The 19,347-nt window shown below is 52.7% G+C and overlaps 1 protein-coding gene across 2 annotated transcripts in view; it reads left to right on the plus strand.

Moving 5' to 3' along the window:
* SELENOI (selenoprotein I) overlaps positions 1-18,611 on the plus strand; it is a 34,074-nt gene extending 15,463 nt beyond the window's left edge. The window contains exons 2-10 of one of the 2 annotated variants that reach the window (XM_075750280.1): positions 2,224-2,292; positions 2,600-2,708; positions 6,030-6,104; positions 6,573-6,835; positions 7,991-8,099; positions 9,780-9,828; positions 10,280-10,460; positions 11,203-11,385; positions 13,384-18,611. In XM_075750280.1, coding sequence (XP_075606395.1) covers positions 2,224-2,292; positions 2,600-2,708; positions 6,030-6,104; positions 6,573-6,835; positions 7,991-8,099; positions 9,780-9,828; positions 10,280-10,460; positions 11,203-11,385; positions 13,384-13,500 — 1,155 coding nt within the window. In that variant the 3' untranslated portion in view covers positions 13,501-18,611. The remainder of the gene's footprint in view (positions 1-2,223; positions 2,293-2,599; positions 2,709-6,029; positions 6,105-6,572; positions 6,836-7,990; positions 8,100-9,779; positions 9,829-10,279; positions 10,461-11,202; positions 11,386-13,383) is intronic. The other variant, XM_075750281.1, reaches the window with a different exon arrangement.
* Positions 18,612-19,347: the final 736 nt, after the last annotated feature.

Consider the following 19,347-nt stretch of genomic DNA (forward strand, 5'->3'; position numbering starts at 1 on the left):
GGACGGACTGTCCCCTTCGCTTCCAGGGTTTCCAGCTGAGGAGAGGAGCAGAGAGAGGGTAACAAGTGGGTGCGGGGAGGGTGGGCTAGTTCAAGGCCATGGGATGGGAGGGGACCCGGAGCTGCTCTCTGCTGCTGGGTTTCCTTTTGCCAACCAGACTCCCCTTATCTCGAGGAGAGCATAGGTTGCATCCATGTGGTGCAGGAGGGGTGGAGGCTTTGATTGCTTTCCATGACACTGCTCTTAACCTTGCCCTTGGGTTTGGAGTCGCGTGGGGTGACGGCAGGTGCCGATGCTGGGGAGCTGTGTGGGTGTTGTCCCAGCCGTGGGGTTCATGGCCGTGGGTGGGTGGGCGCCGGGGGCTGCCCTGCTTGGCACTGAGTACATGAGCTGAGAAGTTTTGTAGCATATGAAGTTCTTCTTGGGATTCTTATCAAAGTGTTACTTGGGGAAGAGGACTTTGGACAGGGTAACCTTTGCTAGGAAGGGGCTGTGAGCTGGAGAGCAGATTACAGCTTGTGGTGCTCTTGAGAGCCAAATGATGTCACATTTTAACTTTCTAACTGGAAACTGTTTCATGGCTTGTCTAGGTCTTTTTTTATTTCTCTCTCCCCCTCAATGATCTAAAAGTGTTGGGGTGAGGGGTACGAGCACTGCCTCCCCATTTCCCAAGTGCAGCAGCTGCCTCTGCAGAAATCTCAGCTCCTTAATGAGAAGAGCCCTTCTGATGAGCCCTTGGAGACCTGTCCTGCATGGGGTACCTGAGGACCTCCTGCTGTTCACCCCCCCAATCCTCCTCCTTTGGAAACACGGACTCCAGCTCGCCAAGCTGGGTGCAGGCAAGGAGCAAGATGCTGATCCTTCACCAGGTCAGCAGGCAACTGCTTCAAACTGCTCTGCCCTAAGGAAGAACGACACGGGTCCTACCTCCAAACAGTGAAATCTGTCGCCTGTTCTGCTACGATCACTTTGCTCCCTTGCTGGCCCCAGTCTCTGTCCTCACCTCCTGCAGTGGGGTGGGAGCCCCATGTCCCGTGGTGCCCACGAACCAGCCCAGGTCACCTACGTGGCTGCACCGGGAAGTTGGTGCCTCTGTGCTTCTCTTTAGTGGGAAATGACCCTCTGTACTTGAAACTGTGATGGGATGTGCAGGATTTGGAGACGCTTGTGGATGCGTGGTGGTATGGTGGTGTAAGTGGTGTTTTGGAGTAGCTGCAGGACAAGGGAGGGGGGTGAAGACCTTACTCGTAAATCTCTGCTGTCTTTCCGGGAGGAGAAAGTCTCTTCCAGGTGACTGGAGATGAGTGAGCCACTGATACTGCCATCTTGATGGCTTTGACTGAAGCATGCTGGTTCTTGTGCAGGACATCTGGGGTCAGTCACTGGTTGTGTTGGGGTAACTCGGAGCTGTCAGCATAGAAACGTGTCCCCTGGAGCTCCCTGCTAGTATCCGGTCTGTCAGAGAGCAGTCTCCTGTTTTGGGGACCCCACAAGGGGGCTCATCGCTGTCCTCCTGCAGCCTTTGGCAAAAGAGGTGCCGGGGTGTGAGAGCTACGGAGCCTGGAGGCCGACGGGGCTGCAGGAGTGCCCCAGCTCTCATGGTGGGTGGGGAAGTCTCCCCCTGCCCTTCTGCACAGCGTCTTTGGGTGCTGAGCCGAGAAGGTCCCCGGTCCTGCTCGTCTTGGGGGGCAGGAATCTACAGGGTTGCTCACACAAGAGCACTCCAAGCTGTCCTCGGTGGGTTGGTCCCATGGTGTGGGTGCATGGGGCCACGGGACTGTCACTTCTTCTCCGGCTTGTGAAGAGTGCCACCAGGCCTGCGGTGGGGGCATCGGGGTGCGGGGCTCTGGCAGGAGCATTGGCTGCAAAGGAGTCTGCATGTCCTTGAGGCTCTTCCTGCCTTCCAAAACCCATTGGGGTGGGCTGGCTACCTGGTCTTCTCGTGGGGCTGCTCCCTGCGGAGGGGAGGCACTGGGTGCAGGCACGAGGTGTGCACCTGGGAGCTGCCTTTGCGGATCTGTGGCTGGTGTCGCTGGAGCTGGTAGGTCCTTTTTGGGTTGTTTAGCACCATCCCTGGTGAGACTCCATCTTTGACCCAAGTGCTCTTGCAATGCCAAGACTCAGGTAGCAGGTGTCCTCATGCAAAGCTCAATATTTTGGATCTCTGGCTTCCTGCAAGTCTCTCTGGAGCCCTAACATTTTTTGGTTTTCCTTTGCTTACAGTACAGCGCCGTGGACAGCAACCCACTGTCTCTGTACGTCATGCATCCCTTCTGGAACACGATAGTGAAGGTGAGACCTCATCCTGCCCTGGGTGGGATAGCACAGCTCAGGTCACCACAAAGTCTCCTCTGCCGAACTGTCAGCTGAAAGGCCTCGCTTAGCTGAAAAGCCCTGCTTTGTTTGTGGTGCAGCTAATTCCAAAGGGCCCTGCCTTCAGTCTGCAGCTTCCTGCTGCCCCGTGATGTCAGGTGTAACTAAGCAGTGTTGTCTAACACCCAGATGACTGTAACTAGGTCTCTGCCTTGGCTGGGAGCAGCGCGCGGTCCTTATTACGTGTTCTAATGAGTTCATGTGTTCTTTTGCTGCTTTCCCGTAGATCTTCCCTACCTGGCTGGCCCCAAATTTGATAACGTTTTCTGGCTTCCTGCTGCTTGTCTTCAACTTCTTCCTCATGGCATACTTCGACCCTGACTTTTATGCTTCTGGTAAGGCTGCCTGTTCCTGTTTGGATGTGAAGCCTTGGAGTGGTGAGATCTGTCACCTCCTCTGCTGTGATTTCTGGCACTGGTTGATAAAGGCCTCTTTGTCTGGGCATTCCCAGAGCAGGTGGCTGTGCCAGAGGAGGGAGAGAGTTGAAAGGTTGAATTCGCTGGGCTTCATGACGAGGACTTGTCCGAATATGATACCTTCCCTCTGGCTGCTGGGTGGTCGCGGACCTGGCTGGCAGCGTGTGGGCGAGGGAAAGAGGAAACAGCTGAAATCTTGAGTAGGAATTGGCTCTGCCTACAGAGCAGATGAGAACCTGATGCCCTTATTTATTTTAGAATCTGAGAGGGTGATGTGGGAGACTCTGCTTCCCTCAAGTCAGCAGGTAGAGCCTTGTTCTTTGCATCCCAGCTAATTGCCCTCTTGCAAAAACATTGCATTCAGACTAACAGAGGCGAAATCCTCTTTCTCGGTTTCACCATTCTGCATAAAGGCAGAGATGTGCACAGCTTTCAACTTTTTAACAGCACCCGTGTTCATCTGTCTGTGAATGGAAAGGTTGTGTCCCAGGGAAGAGATTAACACAGCATGATAACTCTCAGTCACTTATCAATAGCTTCCTCGCTCTATTTTTCTCTCCCTTAGCCCCTGCCATATTTGGTTTAGGTTGCTCAGAAGAGTTCATCTAGTTCTTCTAAAACTGGGCCAATCATCAAAACACAGTTAAGTGGGAAAAATACTGGTTTCTTGGGGTTGCCTTCATTGGTGGGTAGACAAGTACTGTTCTCGATATGCCAGGCTTTCAAAAGCTCGGGTGGCATCAGTGGCTGTTAGCTAAGATTTGGGCTGTGTTTTGGTCCATGAGCCATGGCAAGAAAAGCTGACAGTAGCTCAGGGAAGGAAGCTCGATGTGAGAATCCCCAGGACATCAGACGTCCAGAAACTTGGGCTGTGCCAAAAGGATGGTGAAACTTGTGCGTTGGGACCCTTTTACACACAGGTTCACAGATTGGTAGGGGTTGGAAGGGACCTCTAGTCCAACCCCCCTGCTAGAGCAGGATCACCCAGAGCAGGTCGCACAGGATCGTGTCCAGGTGAGTTTTGAATCTCTCCAGAGAAGGAGACTCCACAACCTCTCTGGGCAGCCTGTCCCAGGGCTCGGTCACCCTCACAGGGAAGAAGTTTTTCCTCACGTTCAGGTGGAACTTCCCGTGTTCCAGTTTGTGCCCGTTGCCCCTTGTCCTGTCACTGGGCACCACTGAGAAGAGTCTGGCCCCGTCCTCTTGACCCCCACCCTTTAGATATTTATAAGCATTGATCAGATCCCCTCTCAGCCTTCTCTTCTCCAGGCTAACCAGCCCCAGCTCTCGCAGCCTTTCCTCACACCAGAGATGCTCCAGGCCCCTCCTCATCCTCGCAGCCCTCCGCTGGACTCTCCCCAGTAGTTCCCAGTCTGTCTGGAACTGGGGAGCCCAGCACTGGACACACAACTCCAGATGTGGCCTCAGCAGGGCAGAGCAGAGGGGGAGGAGAACCTCCCTCGACCTGCTGGCCACGCTCTTCTCCGTGCACCCCAGGACACCGTTGGCCGCCTTGGCCACGAGGGCACACTGCTGGTCATGGAGAGCTTGTTGTCCACCAGGACGTCCAGGCCCTTCTCCGCAGCGCTGCTTCCCAGCAGGTCACCCCCACCCTGTCCTGGTGCTGGGGTTATTCCTCCCTGGGTGCAGGACCCTCCACTTGCCCTTGTTGGATTCCATTGGGTTCCTCTCCGCCCAACTCTCCAGCCTGTCCAGGTCTGGCTGAATGGCAGCGCAGCCTCCTGCTCTGTCGGCCTCTCCTCCCAGTTTGGGATCGCCAGCAAACGTGCTGAGGGCACACTCTGTCCCCTGTTCCAGGTCAGTGATGAAGATGTTGAACAAGACCGGACCCAGCACTGACCCCTGGGGCACACCACTCACTACAGGCCTCCAGCGAGACTCTGCGCCGCTGATCACAACCCTCTGGGCTCTGCCGTTCAGCCAGTTCTCAACCCACCTCACTGTCCACTCATCCAACCCATGCTTTCTAAGCTTGCTAATGAGGATGTTATGAGAGACAGTATCAAAAGCCTTGCTGAAGTCAGGGTATACAACATGCAGTGCTCCCCCTTCATCTACCCGCCTAGTCATGCCATCACAGAAGGCTGTCAGATTGGTCAGGCATGATTTCCCCTTGGTTAATCCATGTTGACAACTCCCAATAACCTCCTTCTCCTCCACGTGCTTATTGATAGCCCCCAGAATAAGTTGTTCCATCACCTTTCCAGGGATGGAGGTGAGGCTGACTGGCCTGTAGTTTCCTGGGTCCTCCTTCTTGCTCTTTTTGAAGACCGGAGTGACACTGGCTTTCCTCCAGTCCTCAGGCACCTCTCCTGTTCTCCATGACCTTTCAAAGATGATTGAGAGCAGCCTAGCAATAACACCTGCCAGCTCCCTGAGCGCTCATGGGTGCACCCCTCAGGGCCCATAGATATGTGTGTTATGCATGTCCTGCTTGGGAAAAGAACTTGGCATTTTGCTGGCGAGGCCTCCAGAAGCTTGCGCCTTCCCTCCCTGCTGGGTGTTTTTGTAGACATGATGCCCTCCGTTTGCTGCTAGAAAGGCACCATCACGCTGCTGTAAGGAAACAGGAGGTGGCATTTCACAGAGTTGTTGCTCGCCATAGGAGATCTCCGCGTGCCCTCCTGCGAGGCTGCTGCCAAGAAGTCGTGCCTTTTCCTGCTTTTTTCAAATGCACCTTTGGGCTCCCTGAGTTGAGGACAACTAAGCTGGCTCCCTGTCGAAACAGTGCTAGAGGAGGAGGTGTCATTAGGGAGGAACTCTCGTTTCAATTGGCAGGATGCGGACTGGAGACTGGGCGGGGAATCCTGACCTGTTTCTGCAGAGGCAGGGTGTCACCACATCTCAAAGAGTCTCCGCTTGGTGCTCTGTGAGCGAGCGATTGATGAAAGTCTGATCTGCCCACGCTTCCACGTCACGCATTTGAGCTACACTTGGTAGCTGCCATTGCCAGCCCTTAGGTCTCGTGACTTTGGGGAGCTGGGGACAGAGGACAAGTATGTCCTGGGAAGTCCTTGGTGACCTGGTTTCACGTGCCGTTGTGGAATGGCTCTGCCACCACGTCCTGGAAAGCTAACATCTCGGTTTCACTGTTTGAGTTGTGTAGGTGCTTTGTCTTGGTGAGCTGCTGGTCCTTGTTGCTGTGGCTCTTGTGCCAAAATAAACCCATTCAAAGTACACACCGAGCTGTCCTGACTTGGCTCTCTCTGATCTCTGCAGCTCCCGATCACCAGCATGTTCCGAACGGAGTGTGGGTCATTGTGGGTCTCCTCAACTTCATTGCCTATACGTTAGGTAAGACTTTATCTGGTTGATTGTGGGGGTTTGTGTCTGTCATCTGTCCATGCTGTGGCTGCATGTCATCTTATCTCCGAGCCTGTTGAGAAATCTTTGATTCTGGGCTTCTGCCATGCACCAATCCAACTGCCGCTCGGGCTGCCAGAGCAGTTTCTGGGAGCTGCTTTGTGAAGTGGATCGAAGGAAGTTGTCCCAGAGCAGCTGATGTGAAAGGAGGATGCTGGAACTGACTTTGAGATGAACTGTGAAATTCTGTCTTCAGTCTGCTTTAAGGAATTGTAATCTTGTCAGACTTTGTTGTATTTTTCAGTCGCAAGTAGAGCAGGGGGTGGGAGGCTCACTCCCTATTAGAAGATGGAGGTGGTGAAAGCTGCTGTTTGCTGGCTGCGTGCCCTTTGTCAGCTGCGTTCCTTTGCATGGGGGGTGTCCAGCAAAACTCCCCGTTTCTCCTCCTTCTCTTCCCAGATGGTGTTGATGGGAAACAGGCTCGCCGGACCAACTCCAGCACGCCCCTGGGAGAGCTCTTTGATCATGGCCTGGACAGCTGGGCATGCGTCTACTTTGTCGTGACAGTCTACTCCACCTTTGGACGGGGCTCCACGGGTGTCAGTGTCTTCGTTCTCTACCTCCTCTTATGGGTGGTCTTGTTTTCATTCATCCTCTCCCACTGGGAGAAGTATAACACAGGGATCCTCTTCCTGCCCTGGGGATATGACATCAGCCAGGTGGTGAGTACATGCCGCAGCCCCCACTCGGCTTCAGCAGAAGCTCGATAAACTGTTAGCGTGCCTGGGGTGCGGCGGTGCCCGCTGAGGTGTGCGAGGGCTGCGTGCAGCTCTGCTACGTGTCCAAGGCCTTGCGAATCGGTCACTGCAACGCTCTCTGGAGGTGGGTGTCTTCAGCCTGTCTCCAGGCGTTGAGGAGGAGGAGAGCTTTCCAAGGCTGCCTGCATGGCTTTGAGCTATAATTGCTTTAATGAGCTGGGGTCATGTGGCACTAGAGTTTGACTGCTCAAAACCATTAAATCCAAGGAGATTGGTGTGTTTTTTTTATTTTGTTCTGAGTAGCTTTTGTAGGTGGACTGTCCACAAAAAATGAGGCTTGAAGAATGCATTTGTGCCTACCTGGTTTCTGCTGACCTGTGTGTTTTGGCCACCTAAATCATTGCTCTAATTAGTTTCCTGCATTATACCACTTATACCAATTTACCATTATACCAATGTGGGTACATTCAAGTCTAGAAGTTTGGGGTGCCTTTTGGCACTAGCAAGATGTGTGCCAAAACGTAGCAGAGTCGTCTCCTCTGGTAGTAAAAGGAGACGGTAGCCGGTCCCCTCTGACATGCTCTGACCCCTTTCCCCAAAAGCATTGCTTCACCCGAACGCTTTCACATCTCTGCCTGTTGCAGAAAGGTGGAGGGCTAAGCTACCCTGCAGCGTGCTTCACCCTGCTCCAGGGTTCCTGTTACAACTGAAATATCCCTCGTTAGCTTTTTTCCCTGTGATTGCTTCAGCAGATGGATAAGAAAGAGTCCCCAAACAACCCTTCCGGACTTGGTTGCTGCAATTTGTAATATAAAACTTGTCTTGCTGTAATTCTTCAGGCATCTCGTGAGTTCGACCTGCACGAGGGCATCTTTGCTCGTGCTGCGAGGAGCAGCTCCTGGTCGTGTTCTTCTCGGCAGCCCGGCTACTGCGCTTATTGCACCTGGGCTTGTAACGTGGGATGTTTGTGGGTTTCTTTTTTTTTCCCCTTCCTGCTGGTGGGGAGAACTGAACGTGATGCAGCTTAAAGCGTGGCAGGCACGTTGCGCTGCTGGATCGGGCGCTGCCAGACTTGCCCGTCTGGTCACTCACACCTGCTTCTCCTGTGCTTTCTTTCAGACCATTTCAATTGTCTACATAGTGACAGCCATTGTGGGAGTTGAGGCCTGGTATGCACCTTTCCTGTTTAATTTCTTATATAGAGACCTATTCACTGCAATGATTATTGGTAAGAAACTCCATGTTGAAGCCTGTCTTTTAAACTCCACCTTTTTACTGAAACCCAATGTCTTAATTATATGATAACGCTGTTCTGTTTGCTGTAATGAGAGCTCCCGTAGGCTGTTATTGAAGTGACTAATGGAGGGTGTTCTTGCAGCCTGCCCCTTCCCAGGATTTCAAAGTATTGTTGTCTTCTCCATAGTTACTTTGCAGAAGTTAACTCCAGTGTGCCTGGGTCTGTGCTGGCCAAAAAAGCAAGGAAGCAGAGCGCTGTGCTCGTGCCTCGGATATATTTTGTGCCAATCCTGCAGGGACAGACGCGCGCTGCTGCTCAGTGCCGCTCTGCGTAGTGGGCAGAGCGGCTGAGGGTTGTGGCCGCTGCTCGGGGCCGGTTGTGCCAGAGTGCAGATGGAGCATCGGCCCCTGGATGCGAAACAGGAGTCAGGAAAAGCGCGTCTCCTCCAAACGGCTGCGTTTGGGCTGTTCGCAGAGCACGCTTGCTTTGCTGCCTGGGGCTCCGTCTCGTCCCGCAGCACGGCCGGGGCAGGACCCAGAGCCCAAACGCTGCCGGGGAGCCTGGGGCTGCTGCAGGAGGGAGGTCACAGCCACGGAGGTGGGGAAAAACACTGTGCTTTTTGGGGAATCCTGCCCTCCATCCATCCATCTAAAAATTAAATAAAAAATAAATAAAATGAAATAAAAGCCCAGCCTTTTTCTCCAGTGGTCAGTCAGAACAAGCCACTGCAAAGCGAGGAGGAACGCAGGAGAAGCTTAGCTGGGGAGAGCTGTCTTTGCTCAGTGCAATTCGGCTTATTCAGAAGTTCTCGCTCAGCTTAGTTTTTCTCAGTCTGTGTTCCTTTCTTTAAGCGTTAATTGTAACTACTTAATTTCAAGTCAATATGTCTTGAATTGTTATGTTAAATCTAATACTTGCGCTTTTCTTAATCAGGTGGATATTCCAAGCTTTCCTTTGGCAGCCATATAACTTAACATATGAATAATAATGCACTTTCCCATGTGAAAAAGAGCATGATGCCTACGTTGGCTGGATTTGCACACTTGGATAGGAGTTGGGTTATTAAAAGCAGGAATATTTACAGCTCTGTTAAAATAACTAGTGCTATATAAACACGGAAGGAGTTGGGACAGACTCTCATGGGTTTGAGTGTAGTGGATGGTGTTCCCTATTGAGGCGTAATTTTTCTCATAGTTATTTAGACTCTTTGTATCATTTGTCAGGTTAAATGACAAGAACTTTTTTGCACAATGGGAACTCAAAATGCTCGCCTACAGTGGGGGAAAGAGCAAATTGGCTGTATTATGAAGACTGAAAACTCCGTCGTGCGCAGCCACGTCGCTTGTGGAGTTTGAACTCTCCTTATGTCTCATTAAAGACAGTATTTTAATTAAACTTTGTAACTGTTTAAAGCATAATACTGGGCTCATTAATGCAACTTTTAAAAATTGAAATGTCTTTAATTTACAGCAGACCTTAACTTGTAATTACAACTCTCAGACCAGAATTACGAGTGCCTACTTTTAACCGTGCCGAGCTATTCTTGGTGCACCTCTGAGCTATTTTTGTTGCAAGCAACTTAAACCAGAGCACAACCACCTGCCCGTTTGTGGGGCGCACGTGATGGTCTCCCTCTCTCACGGGGCAGTAACGTGGCTCTTTCTCTTCCAGCTTGTGCGCTCACTGTGACGCTGCCGATGAGCCTGTATAACTTCTACAAGTAAGCTTCTCTGTCCTCAAGTCTCCCTCCCTGCACTAGCACCTTTGCAAGAGCCCCCCAAAACCTCTTGTTTCCTTAACTAGTTTTCAGGCGACTGTTATCAGTGTGCCAAAGTGGCTCTGACACACCAGAAGGTCCCAGTTTGCAGGGTGCACTGGGAGAAGTGGGCTGACAGCCTGCTCAGCGGGGTCTTGCAGAAGGGTCCCCAGCTTTTCCAGGCTTGTCCTGTTGGTCACAGCGCAGAGAGCCGGATGACTGGGGGCTGCTGTAATTCAGGAGTTTGGGGGGTTTGGGTTAACTCTGACGGTGTGCATCTTCCTCCTCTGCCTGATACCAGCAGTTTTGAGTAGCAGAATGGGAAATGAGGTTTTGCAGCCCTCTCCTGAAGGCAGGGACCGAGTATTTCTCAGCTGTAGCTCCACGTATTTTCACTTTTCTGCTTGCGTTTCAGGGCCTATAAAAATAACACCTTGAAGCACCACTCTGCGTATGAAATCATGCTGCCGCTGGTATCCCCAGTGTTGCTCTTCCTGCTCTGCACCACGTGGATCTTCATGTCCCCAACAGACATCCTGGAGGTCCATCCCAGGCTCTTCTATTTCATGGTTGGAACAGCCTTTGCTAACATTTCTGTAAGTAGCTTTTGCTTTCTGCTCCGGTTTATCCCCTGGGAAGCGTGAAGCGTGCCAGGACGCTTGGGAGGCAGGAAGAAAAAGACTAGTTCAAGTGTGAGGAGAAAATGGAGATGCGAAGATTAATGTAACAGCTTTTCTGTTTTGCTTTGATTGAAAGAACAAACAGGAAAGTAGACAGAGTTTGGGGTCTGCGAATTTTGTGTGGCAGCTCTCTTGAAAAACTAGAGAATTAGTTAAATTGAGTGTGTTTACACACGCATGCATCCTCTGCGTTGTGAACGTGCTAGTATGAAAGAAGTTCCTGCTTCCTTTTTTTGGGATAAATGTAAAATGCGGAGGACTAAAGCTTTTGTCCGACTCCAGTCTGCGTATTGCACCGGCGCTTGCTTGAGACCTTAACAAAGGCGCCTGTGCCGCCGCCTCAGGCGTGTGTCCGTGCCCTGGGTCTGGCAGCTCACGCTGCTGCTTGGCAGGATTTGCTGCTGATCGTGCAGATAACGCTGGTAAGGCTCAGTCAGCTCAGGGGAACTCCTTTTTCTTTTAGAGATGCCCTTGATGCCTCTTTCCCTATTACCGTCTTGCCCCACGAGGCTTCGCTCCGTGTGCCCCACAGGAATTCTAATGCAAAGAAAGATCCTGAGTGACAAACACGTGTGACCGTCCTCTCTGCACTGTGGACAGCTCTGGCCTGGCAGAGGCGATGCTGGATACAAGCTCTGACGGTTTTTTCTTCCTGCAGTGCCAGCTGATCGTCTGTCAGATGAGCAGCACGCGCTGCCAGCCTCTGAACTGGATGCTGCTCCCCATAGCGGCGGTGCTCTTCGTGGTGATGTCCGGGTTCGCGCCAAACAGCGAAACGCTTCTCCTCTACTTGCTAACTGCTTTCCTCACCCTGGCGCACATCCACTACGGCGTGGTCGTGGTAGGTGAACTTGGCACGTGGGCTTTGGGCTTTGCTTGGGTGCTGCTGCTGTTTGAGGCAGAGAATACTCCGCTTAAAAACGGGAACGTCGGTGGGAACGGCTCTCTGTGTCATCCTGTCCGTGACCGTGTCAAACTCGAGCTGACTTCCTTGCGAGAGGCTCGCGTGGGCTGTCGTGTGGGTTTGAGGCAAGCTTCGCACAACGTGATGGGGGCCGTTGTACTGGAGATTAGTTTAAACAAATACTTGCGTCTCTGCTGCTGTGTTTAACTCATCCTGGCTGCGGTTCCAGCTTAGTGACCAGCTTGGATGTAAGCCAGCATGGGTGACCCGCACCCTTGGGCAGCACCCAGATACAGCGTCTGCACGTCGAGCAGGAGTGCGTAACTTGGGAGTCTTGGTGTAAAAAGTTAAACTGCTGGTGATGTTACTGTGGTGGCTGGGTTCGATCTGTGACCTTGCTGATGCGGCCTGTGCTGGAGTCACTGGGAGAGCCAGGATGAAGGGGGATGTCCCTGCTAGGGAACGTGGTGACCTGCTGCAAGGGCTCTGCAGAGACCCAGGGACCGATTTCCTCCCCTTCCTCTGTGCCAGCTCTGCCTGGCTCCCTGAGTTTTGACTGAGAGAGAAAACAAACTCAGAGGAGATGGAGTCCCAGTAGAAATGCCCCAGGAAGCTGCTGAGGAACGAGGGCGAGGGACCCGATGTCCCCTGCGGAGCTTGCTGCTGCCACGTACGAGCACCCTCCTTGGGAAGCCCTGTCCCCTGGGAGCCCCGGCTCTAATGTGGAGCCTCCAGAGATGAGTCTGAACTGTAATTACAGCAAAGAAGTAATAGCCAGGTTGTCTTGTCTTTCCAATTAGTGTAATGAGGCTTCTGTGCAAGAAGGATTTGAATAGCTAAGAAGCTTAAATAAATTTGGTCTCGGGATCATAGCTGGAGATGGGGAGTGACCCGTGGTGTAATTAATCCTCCTGTCTGCCCAGGCTTGCCCATTCCCTGCACTGAGCTTCTCTGTGCTTGGCTCGCTGGGTTTGTGTTTCCCATGTTCCCCCCTCCAGCCTTCCAGGGGCCCATCTGTGCAGTCTCCTCTTCCAGGATAAAAGAAACGTTTAGCTGAAGAGCCTTTTAAGGCTCTCTGACTGGGACATAATCCCAAACTGCTCTGAATTTGGGAGTGATGATTAGGAATAAAGCCTCTGCCCTGACTCCGTGCCCAGCTCAGCCTCCGGTGCTGCTCAGCACTGCTCGTTTTGGTTCTGCAATGCCCGGCACCAAATGCCGGTGCCACACCATCCGTTTTATTCTCCTGTCTGCTGTTCTCTGAACCATGCCTGAAAGCTTGTTTCCTGGTGCAGCTCTCGGTCCTCTGTGGCTTTCTCCTGTCCTCAAAAGACACGGTGAAAGCTCCTTCTGAAGGCAGGTGTAAAAGGGGCTGCCTCATTATCCAAAACCTGGTGGTGGGTTCTGTAACCCTCCTGCCTGTGTCTTCATGGTCAATACAAAGTACCTGACCCCCAGTTTGAATTGTAAATGGATTCAGGGAGCGATTTTTCATATAGATATCAGAGATGATCAAATTAATCTAAGCCAAATAATAAAAATATTGCTGGGAGGGGCAGAGAGGGAGCAGTACCGCAGGGTAAAATGCTGCGTGCCTGGGCTTGGGGCAGGCGTTTCCAACTCCTGCCTTGGAGGAGGGGAGGGTGGAGGTGAGTCTGCTCCTGGACAGGCCATGCTGTTGGTTGGGAAGGCGTGGGAAGCGAGCAAGGCTGCACCTTGCAGGGCCCCGACGCTGGGCTGGCAGGGACAGGGCAGCCTGGCCGGCCCCAGCAGCACAAGGCAGAGGCTGGGGTCCACATCTGCTGCGCCCGTGGGCAGCAGGAAGGTGGCAGGGCTTTGTCGGCCGTACAGGGAGCCGGTCTGGTGTTCTGCCTGCTTTCCTCCGCGTCCCTCCGAGCCTCGCTAACCCGGTCCTGTTGTCTGCCTTGTCCCCAGGTGAGCCAGCTGAGCAGGCACTTCAATATACGGCCCTTCTCGCTAAAGAAGCCCACGCCAGATTGACTAGGAGTGGAAGAAGAGAAAATCGGCTTGCGGTCTGCAGAAGTACTGTAAATAACTGCTGCAAATACCTGTAAATAACTTCAACCATCACCACAGATGTAAACCTATCCTCTGGACAGACATCAGGGCAAAGTACGCACGGTATCCGGTGCAGCCAGGGCAGGACTGGTATGGGGCAGCCTCCGCTGCTATTTGACAAATGCAAACTTTCCGTTTTGGGTGAAACTGGATGAGGAGCGTAGCCTTTCAGGTCACTCTTACTGTATATTAGACCAGCTGAATGTTCCCAGTGAAACCTCAGACTCCAACTCTTGCTCAGGTAAAGCCGTTTGGGGGTGCAAATGGCTTTACCTGAGCAAAGCATCTTGACCTATCACCAAAACCAGCGTAACTGCTGATTTCTACAAGGTCAGGGGAACATCCTGGTGGTCGGGGGGGGTTCTGTCTGTCCCTAATTCTGCTAGACAGCCCTTGTCCTGGCCTGGTCCTTAGGGAACAGATGGTCACAGTTCTCCCACATTCTGTCCAGCCTTCCTGTACTCACTTATTTGGGCAAATATTTGCACCTTTTTTTTTTTTAAGAGGGGAGAAAAAAAAAATACACAAAACTTCTAGTAATATTCTACTTGGGGAGCTTAGAAAATCAGGGCTTAATTTCCTGTATAAGTGAGAAGGCAGCTTCTGCCTCCCCTGCTCGGGCTGTGGGTGCCTGGGCCCACATTTCAACCGTGTTCCTGTCAGTCTGTGTGTGTTCCTTGCCTGGAAGTGGGGTCTGGGCTCCAGTCGGCACCAGAAAGTGGCTTTACACCAGCCTAACACAGAGCCGAACTCCTCTGTCTCCCGACCAGTATGAACTTGCCGTTTTGGGTCGTTGCACGCTGCCTGAGCCTCCTCTTTTGTAGCAGCGCAGCCAGGCTCAGTCTGTGCATCGCCCTTCCCACCAGACCATCAACGGCAGCAAATCCACCGCTTGGAGAAGCACCTTAAGAGCTGTGTCGGTTGTGTGTGCACTTTCAGAAAGCTCACAGGTGTGTGTGTGGTGGGGTACTTTCCAAATATCACTTTGTTTTCAAAACCGTTGTCCCCAGTGGCTGCATGTCTCATCCAGGGATATATTTGTTTACTGTCCATTTGTAAAAGACATGTTTGCATTGATTTTTTTTTTAAATTTGTTTTTTGTAATTGAGTTAGAGTGGGGTGGTGAAGACTGAATGCTGATTTTCTTTTCTGTTCACTTTATTTAATGAAGACCTGTGCTTGAATGAAGAGTGTAGCTTAAACCCAGGCTCTGGAAAGGCTGCATCCGGAAGCGAACAAGCACAGCGGGTTGTGCATATGTAATCTACCATGGGAACAAAGTCGCTTATACACTGATTATTGTGCAACGTGGTTCGTAGAAGCTTGGTCACAGCCGTTTCCTTCTGCAGGTGAAGACTCTTCCTGCTTTAGGAAACCTTCAAACTGTAACTACTATTTAATGCTTTTTCTTTTGTAAATTTGAATCATTGTCAGGCAGGCTGTGAGACTTAAAACCCTGAGGCACGCTCACACGTTCACTGCGGGACATCAGGGTTGCTCGGTCACGGTATGGCCTGCGAGGAGCGAGCTGGGACGTTCGTCCGGGCTGACATCGTGGCTGAACATCTGTACGTTCATCTGTCTGTACGGCTACGTGTCTGGGAAGGGTGGCTAATCTGGGAGAGGTGGCAAATGGTTTTCGGAGTTTATTTAATAAAGTAGCTTACTCCTATATTTTACTGATGTTGTACAGGAAAAAAATGACCTAAGCGTACGAATGAATTGGGCTGTGCTTGAATTTTTGACTCTTGCTATTTAATGAAATGTAATTACGAAGGGAGATAAATTTAAGTCACACTCGCACAAGAATTACAGGGAGTCTTAAAACGGGATACAACACATAAGTGGGATGTGTTCGGATAGCACAAATCGTGCTAGCAGCACTGACAAGCAGCGGAGGTTGGACGCTTTACTTTCTAGTTACGTGTTTGCAGGACCAGGGAATACCTGAGCTGCTCCCTCAGGGTTTCAGCTGCGCTCGGGGGGTCCCTGTCTCTTCCCACCAGCCTTGCTGGCCCCCGAGGACCAGGCCAGTGCTGATGCTGTGAGAAGTTGTCTGATCTTCAGTCTTCGGCTGTCGCTTTGTCTCCGTGACACACTGTTTGTCTGTTGTCTCACCTCGCTGTGAGCGGGTGTGCTTTTGCAGCACGTAATATACCCCGAAAAACCCCTCTGTGGAGTTATGAAGATGTGGAAGCAGGGCTTCCTCTCTAAAATCCTGCAAATACTTGTCATGCTGTAGGAGAAAGATCTCTCTTAAAAACTGGAACCACTTCCTATCTGCACAGACTTTTTCTTTGGAGAGTCCTGGATTTTTGGTGCCTTAATTTATTGCACCTTGAAGCTAGAAAAATATCTCCTTAAATCAGTGCTGGAAAACAGGCTTGCTTGTCTCTGGTGCAGCCGGGCTCGTGGCAGAGCGAGGAGAGAGCAGACCTGATTTCAGCACCCACGCGACTGTTCCCCACTTGTGCTGTTTGGGGGGGTCTGTTTGGGCTGTCAGGAATTAAGTGATTTCTGCTCCCGGATTCTGGGGGAAATGGAAATGAACTGAAGGACCAACCCATCTTGTTGTGGTGAGGTGTGGCATGCTGAGAAACAAACTATTTATTAATAATAATGGGTTTAAGTCTTAAGAAGAAGATGCTAACAAGTGATTCTGTGAGGGTGTTGGGTGCTTGCCTTGCTGGCCAGCTCTGTCCTCGGGCTCCTTGGGATGGGACGGAGTCCTGCGCAGGCTGGGTAGGACGTGTGCTCACTCCTCAGCTCCCGTCTGGCATTTGAGAGCTGATCTGTGTTGTCTCTTCTTCCAGGGATAGTGTTAATCATATTTTCTTAATTACTGATGGACCTGCTGAGTTGATAATAGGACTGTCTTCTGCTTTCCTAAATCTGTTTTGCACGTTTTATCTCTGTACAGAGTATTACCAGGCAACAGACGTGTTCAGGGAGGGGTGCAGTCCTTCAGGACGCTCTGGGATGTCGGTCCCTGCCCCCGGGCTCCAGGCAGGTCCTCGTGCTGTGGGAAGAGGTGGCCCACGCTGCCCGTCGTGGCTGCACCGTGGCTGGTCAGCCTTCGCCCTGAAGCAGGTTTTGGAGGGAGCTTGGGACACACCAACGTGTCAGTGCAGGACTTGAGTAGCCCTTTTCCATCTTGGTCTTCTGGTTCGTATCACGGCTCCTGCCCCTGTGCCCATCCAGGGACCTAGCGCAGGAATTCACGAGCGGAGCCGGGGCTGAAGTGCAGGTTTTGGGATCTCCTGGGGTTTGGGTAAAACTGGCTGTTGCACTAAAAGCAACATTTTTCAAGTAGAAATGCTGCGGCTGAGCTCTGGACATACAAACACGGGGAACGCCAAGCATCTATGCACTGTGGTTTTAGCTTGTTCCTTCCCCCGGTGCCGCAATGAACTCCTCCGCTCCGCGGTCGGTCGCTGCGGGGGCTCGGCAGCAGGCTCTCCTTCGGGAAACATCAGCCACCTCATACGGGCGGCTCTGCCAGGACCAGGGGAGCAGAATGCTGTAAGCGTGAGCTTCTGAGGCTTTGGAAACACATATTTAAGCTCCTTAAATAGAGCTGGCCTGATGTTACCTCCCAGGTGCGTTGAGTACCTGCAGCTTGTCGTCTGCGAGCTGTTGTGGGCTCTAGCAAGGCCCCTGAACTCTTGAGAGCGTCTGAGCCTGCTTGTGGCGGACCTGGAAAGTTTCTGGAGAAGCAGTGCTTTTTGGGAGCTAGCTCAGATCTGGGTTTTTTCATACACGGGTCCAAGGGAACAGTTGATTTTTGTGCAAACAACCTGTAGCTGAGCTCTGGTCACCTTAGTTTATGGCAAAACTGTGCACGGGGTTTCTGTGTCCTTCCGAAACACGCAGGAATCCCTGAAGCAGAGTCTTGTTTCCAGTTGTCCCTTTTTGCTGGGCACGTATCGCTCTCTCGAGCGGTGGGAGTCCTTCAGCACACCAGCGTTCCCTTCCACCCCTCCATCCCACAATCTTTCAGCGCGGTGTTTCAGCCTTGCTTCGGTGCCGTGGGCCAGCGGTGGTGATAGAGCCGGGTCAGCTAAAAGCTCATTTACTCGTTGCTTTTCTGATGCAGATCTACAGCCCCGGTGTGGGGTTGCAACCTTGACTCATCCTGCTTTTGCCCACCTAGTCTACCTCGCTGTGCCGTGTCGAAGCAGCGGCCGAGGGCAGGTGGAGGCTGCTCTTGGTGGGACGTGGTGATGATGGGTGCTACACTGACCTCTTTGCTTCTGGAAAAGGTCACTCTTAGTTTGTAGAAGACCCTTTGGCCCATCCAGGTGTGGTCAGACCTGGCCTGAGGTCTCTGAGGAAGGGTCAGGGCGTCGTTGCCCCAGGAGCGGACGTTCCCGGTGAAATTCGTTGCTCACCCTCCAAGGCGCCGTTCATCTCGGCCAGTGGCATCTGTGGTGGCTCTTTGGTAGGAGCTGGTGCTGTGGTTCAGGTTGGAGACCTCATTAATCAAAATCTTGTGCCCCACTCCCCCCCGGCAGCGTTTCAGACTGACCTCCCGTCCCTCGAGCTTTCGGCTGCAGAGGATGCTGGTTTGGGTAGTGGTCGTGTTGTGCTGGTGCCAGCTCCTCTGGAAGAGGAGGGGGGTGGCTCCCAGGCTGGGTTTGCCTCCGGTCTTCTGAGTGCGTGCTGGATCGCTCTCTTCTCCATCTGTAACCCTGCACCTAAAGGCAAACCAAGGCAGCAGCCTCACACCCAACCCGCAGAGAGGCTCCGTGGGGCGAACCGGAGCATTTCAGGGCCTGGCTCCCCTGGGGCTGGGGGTGCTCTGCCAGGCTGCCCACGGGAGCTGAGCCAGTCCGGTCCCTCCGCGCAGGGTTGTCCCTAAACAGAGATCAGATGAAGCAGCCTGGCCATGCAGCGGTCCCGGTGCTGCCGCGGTCCCAGGGAACCCTGATCACTTCCCCGGAGTCTTGTCGCTGGGAGTTTAGGTACTGCAGTGGGTTTGAATTCCAGTCTGTTAAATGCTATTACTGAAATATTTATTGTGTTTAAACCAAACAAAAAACTATTAAAGTTCAGTAAAGAATAAAATTTTCCAAGCCTTTTAATGGTGTTTGTGTTTGGTTTTTTTTTTTTCCCCCTGAGCAGGCACCCCAGCCCCAGGGGTAGGTTTGGGCAGCGCTGCCCGGGCTGGAGCTCCGGCCCCACTGGGACCAACAGACTTGCCACGGCAGGGGTGGAAAATCTCCTGTAGGCTCTCCCTGGAGCACTGCATTTTAGTTACCCACGGCTGTGGTGCTTGTCGAGGTGCTGCAGGGCCCCGGGTTGCACAGGGTGGGGGGTGCAGCACCCTCCTTTAGCTGCACCGCTGCCATCCCCAGGGCTCTCCCTTGACCCCCAGGCTTCTCCCCTTTGCCGCTTTCTGCAGCCGGTCCCTGTAAGGCATCGTGTACCCTGGTAGCGTGACTGGGGCACACGCGGTGAGGGAGAAGAAGGTTGGGGGGGAAGCAGGGTGTGGGCTCGAGGGCAGCGTGCAGAGAGGGGGATGGAGCAGTCGGCGGTACTGGGGCGGCTGTGGGTTACAGCTGATGGGGTGGGTACGGCTATTGCAGAAACGTGAAGCAGCGGGACATGGACGTGAGAGGTGACGGGACGAGGGAGCAGCAGACCCTGCCCTGTTCCTGCCTGCGCCAAGTGCCAGCTTGGGCCCTGGGGGAAGAGGGGGCATCTCCCACCTCCCCCGGGCCGGCATCGGGGCTCCTCGGAGCAGAATGGAGTCCCCAAACACCCTGTTTTCAGGGGCTTGATCCCTGCTCGGGCACCCCCAGCAGCCACTGGGTCGAG

This window comes from Balearica regulorum, chromosome 3 (genome assembly GCF_011004875.1).
Source record: "Balearica regulorum gibbericeps isolate bBalReg1 chromosome 3, bBalReg1.pri, whole genome shotgun sequence".
Taxonomy (NCBI): domain Eukaryota; kingdom Metazoa; phylum Chordata; class Aves; order Gruiformes; family Gruidae; genus Balearica; species Balearica regulorum.